This window comes from Bufo gargarizans, chromosome 4, assembly GCF_014858855.1.
Source record: "Bufo gargarizans isolate SCDJY-AF-19 chromosome 4, ASM1485885v1, whole genome shotgun sequence".
Classification (NCBI taxonomy): Eukaryota; Metazoa; Chordata; class Amphibia; order Anura; family Bufonidae; genus Bufo; species Bufo gargarizans.
In genome coordinates this window covers 5909842-5918348 of record NC_058083.1, presented here as the reverse complement: position 1 = coordinate 5918348, position 8507 = coordinate 5909842, and the positions used below count along the sequence as shown (strand labels likewise).

Below are 8507 nucleotides of genomic sequence, written 5' to 3'. Positions count from 1 at the left end.
TGGTGAACAGATCAAAACACTGACAGAATCCATGGATGGCAGGCTTTTGAGTGTCCTTGCAAAGACAGGTGGCTATATTGGTCACTGATTTGTTTTTGTTTTGTTTTTGAATGTCAGAAATGTATATTTGTGAATGTTGAGATGTTACATTGGTTTCACTGGTAAAAATAAATTATTGAAATGGGTATATATTTGTTTTTTGTTAAGTTGCCTAATAATTATGTACAGTAATAGTCACCTGCACACACAGATATCCCCCTAAAATAGCTAAAACTAAAAACAAACTAAAAACTACTTCCAAAAATATTCAGCTTTGATATTAATGAGTTTTTTGGGTTCATTGAGAACATGGTTGTTGTTCAATAATAAAATTAATCCTCAAAAATACAACTTGCCTAATAATTCTGCACTCCCTGTAGTCTACCACACTGTTGCCTACATAGGAGTTTAGGGTATATCTACCAAGAGAGTCTCCCTTGGTGCGGCCATTGAGAATATGAAGTCCGAGGCTTCGACATAAGTTCAGCAATGTTCTGCCACTTTTGTTTACTGTGCTGTCATAGCTGTTCCTCTCGGTGTGTACTGAGCTGTCACAGTCAGTGTCTGCTCCGAATATATAGACATTTCCGTCAGTTGTCAGGTAGTCTCTCTCCCTCCCTGTTCTTGCATTGAGGTCTCCAAAGATCAGAACATTGGCCAGGGCCTGGAAATGGGCGGCTTCCCTCTGTAGGATCTCAAAGCTGTCGGGATTGAAGTATGGAGACTCTGGTGGAGCTATGTATGCTGCACAGAGGTAGATGTCAGCCGGAGAGGTGAGGATGGAGCGGGCTATCCTTACCCAGATGTGGCTGTCTCCTCTCTTTACTGGTCTGATCTGCTCATGGAGCTCCTCTTTATACCAGATTAATATTCCTCCTGAGCTCCGGCCCAGCTTGACATTTTTGTTTTTTAGAGCAGGGACAGAGATCTCCCTGTATCCGGTGGGCACCATGGAATTAGTCTCTGTTTTAGTCCACGTTTCTAGGAGGATCTGTATGTCAATGTTTTTTAGTCTTTGGGTAAAGTCTGGATCGTGTGTCTTACATCCGAAGGCTGAAGCGTTCAGGCCCTGAATGTTCCAGCTGCTGATAATAAGAGATGTCATTTTTTTGTCTGTATACCTTGTAATGAGCTGCCCTGTGTAGGACAAGCTGGATTATAGACTGGTGGCCATATTCTAGCAGTTTGGTCCAGTCAGTATTCTGTACAGAGTGCTGAGCAGGGTCTTTATCTCCTCAATGTCTTTGCTCTGCATTACTTTATGTGAGGCAGGTGGATTCCTCCATGGTTTGTGCCTCTGATGGCCATATTTTGGGTAAAGGTCACCATTTCCAGTTTGTTGAGGAGGGTATGAGGTTTCAGGTCTATTTGTTGTTGGTGACTTTTCGATAGGCTTTTGTCTTGTGTGGGGTCTGGGCCGGGGGTCTCTGTTGAGCACTAGGTCTTTGAATTCTTTGGCTAGAAGGCTGACTCCTTGGTTATTGAGGTGTTTATTGTCATATAGGTGATGATGGTTTATGGAGGGGTGTTGTGCCAGGGTGATGACTGGCATGGCGCTGATTTTAGCTGCCAGCTCTGTGTTGATGCTCTGAATGATGTGTTCAGGGATGTCCTTTCTTGGGAGCAGAGATGACAAGATGATTTTACAGCTGGGGAACTTCTGCTGTGCGGTCCCTGCTAGCTGGCTCAGTTGTCCTGCTATTTGCCGGTGCTGGTCCTGGAGGTTATTGGTGCCCGTGTGTATGATAATGTGGTTGGGTTTGATGAAATATGGATTATTGATGATGGCTGCTGCTTGTTCGATAGTATAGCAGCGAATTTTACGGACTCTTTTTCCTGGGAAAAGTCGCTTTGTGTTCAAGTATTTACCATTGGAGTCTATAATCAGAACAGTATCAGGGCACTGTGGCTTACTGCTCATGTCCGTGTCGGGCCTGCTGCTCGGGCTTCTTGTAGGAAGCTGCTGTGTTAGGATTCTGGTAATGGTATGCTCTGTTGTTGGGGTCTGTTGTGGTTGTGTTTTGGGGGTTGTCAGCTCTGGCCCCTCTTGTATTACTCTGCTGTTCTTTGCTTTGCTCTCATCTTCTGTTAATTCCATTTGGCAGTTCATTGATGTATTGGTGTCATGGCTGTTGGCTTTCATTTGGTTCTCACCCCCTTCTTTCCCTGGGTTCCTCTCCTTGATTAGGGCAATTATGGCAAGAGAGAAAAAAAGGGAGAGGCGCTCATAGGGTAGTAAGCGTTGATATGCGGATAAAAGTGATGGATTGAGTGTGCTCACCTTAGGGTGTTGTGCAGGTGTAAGCGCACAACAGGTTTAGACACACAATAGGTCGGGAGGGTGAGGTAGGTCCGTGCTGCCGGTACCCGTTCAATCCCTTTGGATGGAGTTGCCAGAAACTCCTTGGGATTGTTGAGGGTGAGAAGGTGATGTGTTTCTGAAAACACACGATAGGGTACCTCTTTTGGCGCACAGGGACGACCACAGTTTCAAGTTTTTTTGGGTATAAATAATATTTATTGTTCAGTTGACAACGCGTTTCGGAGTTTATAACTCCTTTATCAAGTCTTAGGGGCGCCAACAGCAAGGGGCAACAGGCAGAAGATGGCCGGATGGCTGGGGACTCCTGCTGTGTTAGCTGATGCTGCATCCAGAAAAACGTCAGTTTATTCACCAGAGATACAGCAACGTTTCAATCCTCTCAATGGGATCTTTCTCAAGCAATAGTGATACAAAGTAGTGCTCAAATACAGGTATATATACACCCACAAGGCAATTCATCAATAAAAAGGGTTAAAAATAATTAATACAAGTGACATCAATATCAATGTGAAAAATTACATAAGTGAAAGTACACCATCTGAATATAAGTGAATTACGACAGGATGGACTCATATAAATAGAAACACAGTGATCATATATCATATAATAATGTAAAAAATAGGATCCATCATAAATTGTGATAATTACATGATTGAAGAAACATGTGAGAACGCATTGTGAATACTGATCAGCTTGGAGACATATCATCGGCCTGGGCGTCTTCTAAAACCTACTGCTCATGTCCGCAGAGATGTCCGATCCCCTGACCCACCGACGTCAGCAGGTACAGGTCACATGATCGGATCCTTGCAGTCACAGGTAGCTTGACCACCGGCTGTCAAGGCAACCCGGAGACACGCACTACCATGTGACCACTAAAAAAGTCACATGATCGGCTGTTGCAGTAGCGCATAGAAGATTATATAAATGTTATCCAAATCTAGATAAACTATAATATGATAACATGATACACATAGGTATAAATAGTATCCATGGGTGATTGCCTTATGATCCCCTCCATTAGTATAGTCCATAAAGGTAAGTACTATATAAATATATGGTAACGATTCTTAAATAAGAAATAATAAGTAATAAAGAGCTGGCAAAAACTACTAGAGTACAGGTGAATGAAAACCACATCACCACCATCATCTCCTCTTGTTGCTGACATCAACATCCAACTCTCGTCAGAGGGTATGGAGATAGTTGTCAATCGCAACAATGATAAAGGAGTGTGTGGTGCATAAAGATAAGAGAAAATTGTTTTTCTCTGATCCGATCATGTGACCTGTACCTGCTGACGTCGGTGGGTCAGGTGATCGGACATCTCTGCGGACATGCGCAGGCTATTTTTTATATTTATATGAGTCCATCGTGTTGTAATTCACTTATGTAATTTTTCACATTGATATTGATGTTACTTGTATTAATTATTTTTAACCCTTTTTATTGATGAATTGCCTTGTGGGTGTATATATACCTGTATTTGAGCACTACTTTGTATCACTATTGCTTGAGAAAGATCCCATTGAGAGGATTGAAACGTTGCTGTATCTCTGGTGAATAAACTGACGTTTTTCTGGATGTGCCGTGGAATTCAATATTTTATGTAAGTCAGGTGGGTGGATCGCCGCCATAGCCGCTGGCACCCAGCCACTCTTGTTAGTTTTTGGCTGTGCTGCCCTTGTTTTGTATCTACCTATCTATCTAATATCTATCTAATATCTATCATCTATTTATTATCTATCTATCTCATATATATCATCTATCTATCATCTTCTTATATTCTATGGATTCAATGGATGTTTGTTTTTCACTGAACCGTTGGAGTGCTGCCTTCTTTTACTTAATATAGTCAAGTCGACCCTGGTCGCCGGTCTTTTGGAGGGATTGCACCCACTGATTAGTGTGCTGCTCTTTTTTTCTATTTTTTCTATCTATCTCATATTTATCATCTATCTGTCTATCTATCTATCTATCTCATATCTATCTATTTTCATATCTATCATCTTCTTATATTCTATCTATCGGGGGGGTTTCGCAGCCCTCCATAATGAGAAAATAGTAAAGTGTTTATTGATCTATCTATCTATGTATCTCATATCCATCTATTATATCTATCTATCTATCTATCTATCTATCTCATATCTATCTATCTATCTATGTATCTCATATCTATCTATCTCATATCTATCTATCTATGTATCTCATATCTATCTATCTCCTATCTATCTATCTATCTAATAGAAACTCCACGGCACTCCTATAGGTCATAGTTAAAAAATGTACGTTGCGTTGGTGATTAAAGAACACATTTTTTTACTATGACCTACAGTATGGGAGTGCCGTGGAATATTTATCATATGTTATCTTTGGATAGAGGATTGTCTCCATAGCCGCTGGAACACCATCTACTTTTTTTTCTGTGGTGCCGCTTTCATTTCTTTTTTGTATCTATCTATCTATCCCATATCTATCATCTATCTATTATCTATCTCTCAATACAATGTGCACCTTTATTATTCTTTATCACATTTACATACATATACATTGAGGACACACTTTCCCTCCAACTATTTGTATAAACATAAAGTAAATTTACTTTGGTCTTACCTTGCATGTTCCAGACTTGGTTCCCTGCAGAGCTGGATGTTCTTGTATGGAAATGATCTGATCTCGCCCAACACTCTAAATATTTGTTCACTTTAAATACTTTTGCATGAAACCAGAGGAAAAACCTGGCCACGTTGATCTGTTCTGCAGGCTCCTGGGACATTACAGGTTAGTTAAAGGCTTCCAACATGATGTCTTAATGTGTCACAGGTGCAGGTGAGAAGATCAAATGTCGTTTGTATCCGATCACGTAACTATCATTCCTTTTATTTTTTTTCTGTGATGAGTAGGAGCAGAGATACTGACTATTTTTGTAATATACTTTAATTACTGAAGTCATACATTTCTATTACAAACATAACTCTAAAGTGACTGGGGGCACTTTGGGGAGCTTGGGCACTATGGGCCACTAGTGGTACTGAGGGGGTGGGCATAATAATTATTGGAAACGATATGGAGGGCACTACCACTAAAGCGGGCACTCTCAAGGTACATTATCATTGTAGGGGGCACTATTACTAATGAGGGCAGTCTGGGTGATTACTATGGGGGAGTTATCTGTTTGGCACTGTTATTTCTGCAGTACAGTATTTGTGGGCATTGTGGGGCAGAGTGGACACAGTATTGGGGGTATATGGAGGATAACACTGTTGTGGCATCAGGAGGAGGGGGTTCATGTGCCAAAGAATGGAGGGTGACCTTTTCTAATCTGTTTTCTTTTTATTTGCATTTAATTCTGGGATTAGATAAGGATCAGGTTTTTATCCCATACACAGCACCACTGTTGTCTATGGGCTTAGCATGATATTTCACCTCATTCACATTGATTTTAATGGACATAAACTAAAATACAAGACATGGCCCATGGAAAAGAGAGGAGCTGTGATCGGAAGAGAGCTGCAGTAGTAAGGCTACCCCCTCAGCTGTGATAGGGAGAGAGCTGCAGCAGGAAGGACACATCCCCTGAGCTGTGATAGGGAGAGAGCTGCAGCAGGAAGGACACATCCCCTGAGCTGTGATAGGGAGAGAGCTGCAGCAGGAAGGACCCCCCCCCCCCCCCTGAGCTGCCTGCCTGAAGTAAATCCAGCAGAGCAATTGGAGCAATGAATGTGGAGATCTCGGGATCCATGTAAGGTACGTGGCTGGTTCTAGCTTTGTTAGACAGAGATTGTCATGCACTATATGATGCCTGGTTTTCATTATTATATTAATCATGGGATAACCTCTTTAAACATCAACAACCAACAATCTGGATTTCTGTGGGATAGTCAAGTCAACTTTATTTAAAAAAAGGATGGGAATTTAGATTTTTCTGCATTAAAAGGGACATTTCAGAGGTGTTCTGCTGTGTATAAAAATTAAAAAAATTTGGGGAAAAAGGAAAAGTATACATATTAGGTATCGCCGTGTCCATATCAACCGGCTCTATAAAAATATCACATGACCTAACCCCTCAGGTGATCACCGTCAAAAAAATAAAATAAAAACTGTGCTAAAGAAACCATTTTTTGTCACCTTACATCACTAAAAGTGCAACAGCAAGCGATCAAAAAGTCATATGCCCCCCAAAATAGTACCAATCTAAACATCACCTCATCCCACAAAAAATGAGCCCCTACCTAAGACAATCGCCCAAAAAATGTTAAAAACTATGGCTCTGAGACTATGGAGACACTAAAACATGATTTTTTTGTTTCAAAAATGCTTTTATTGTGTTAAATGTAAAAAAAAAAAAAAGTATACATATTGGGTATCGTCGCGTTCGTAACAACCTGCTCTATAAAAATACCACATGACCTAACCCCTCAGGTAAACAACATAATAAAAATAAAATAAAAACAGTGTAAAGCCATTTTTTTGTCACCTTACATCACAAAAAGTGTAATACCAAGTGATCAAAAAGTCATATGCACCCCAATCAAACCGTCATCTCATCACGCAAAAAAGAGACCGTACCTAAGACAATCTCCTAAAAAAATAATAATAATAGGGCTCTCAGAATGTGGAGACACTGAAACATGATTTTTTTTAAATGAAAAAAAAACTGTTATTGCGTAAAACATAAATAAATAAATAAAGGTATACATATTAGGTATCGCCGCGTCGGTAACAACCTGCTATATAAAAATACCACGTGATCTAACCTGTCAGATGGACATTGTAAATAACATAAAATAAGAACGGTGCCAAAATAGCTATTTTTTATCTTGCCTCACAAAAAGTGCAATGTAGAGCAACTCTAGGGGTGCATCAGGGGGCCTTCAAATGTGACATGGCAGCTTAAAATTTTCCCAGTGAAATCTGCCTTCCAAAAACAATATGGCATTTCTTTCCTTCTGCTCCCTGCCATGTGCCCTTACAGCAGTTTACGACCACATATGGGGTGTTTCTGTAAACTACAGAATCGGGGCAATAAATATTGAGTTTTGTTTGGCTGTTAACCCTTGCTTTGTTAGTAGACAAAATTGATTAAAATGGAAAATCTGCCAAAAAAGTGAAATTCTGAAATTTCATCTCTATTTTCCATTAATTCCTGTGGAACACCTAAAAGCTTAACAAAGTTAGCAAAATCAATTTTGAATACCTTGAGGTGTGTAGTTTACAAAATAGGATCATTTTTTGGGAGTTTCCATTCTAGGGGTGTATCAGGGGGTCTTCAAATGTGTCATGGCAGCTTAAAATTATCCCAGTGAAATCTGCTTTCCAAAAACCATATGGCGTTTCTTCCCTTCTGCACCCTACCGTGTGCCTGTACAGCAGTTTACAACCACATATGGTGTGTTTCTGTAAACTATAGAATCAGGGCAATAAATATTGAGTTTTGTTTGGCTGTTAACCCTTGCTTTGTTAGTGGAAAAAATTGATTAAAATGGAAAATCTGCCAAAAAAGTGAAATTCTGAAATTTTATCTCCTTTTACATTAATTCTTGTGGATCACCTAAAAGGTTAACATAGTTTGTAAAATCAGTTTTGTATACCTTGAGGGGTGTAGTTTCTAAAATTGAGTAATTTTTGGGTGGTTTCTTTTTTGTAAGACTCACAAAGTGACTTCAGACCTCAACTGGTCCTTAAAAAGTAAGTTTTGGAAATCTTCAAAAAACTTCAAGATTTGCTTCTAAACTTCTAAGCCTTCTAACGTGGCATTCACAAAATTATCCAAACATGAAGTAGACATATGGGGAATGTAAAGTAGTAACTATTTTTGGAGTTATTACTATCTATTATAAAAGTAGAGAAATAAAAATTTGCAAATTTGCAAGTTTTTCCAAATTTTGGGTAAATTTGGTATTTCTGTATAAATTAAAATGAAAATTTTTGACTCAATTTTACCACTGTCATGAAGTACAATATGTGACGAGAAAACAATCTCAGAATGGCCTGGGTAAGTAAAAGAGTTTTACCACATAAAGTGACACGTGGCTCCGTATTGAAGGGGTTAATGATTTATTGTTTATTTACATACATGCATATTTTCTGCATATACACCGCTTTTATTTTCTGCTCATTATGGCAAGGACTGCAATAGTCAAAG

General features: G+C 39.5%; 1 protein-coding gene across 1 annotated transcript in view; it reads right to left on the bottom strand.

The window, feature by feature from the left end:
* Positions 1-8396: 8396 nt before the first annotated feature.
* The window catches only part of MEP1A (meprin A subunit alpha), a 43630-nt gene continuing 43519 nt past the window's right edge, over positions 8397-8507 (bottom strand). Inside the window, exon 15 of the mRNA XM_044291633.1 lies at positions 8397-8507. Coding sequence (XP_044147568.1) covers positions 8467-8507 — 41 coding nt within the window. The 3' untranslated portion in view covers positions 8397-8466.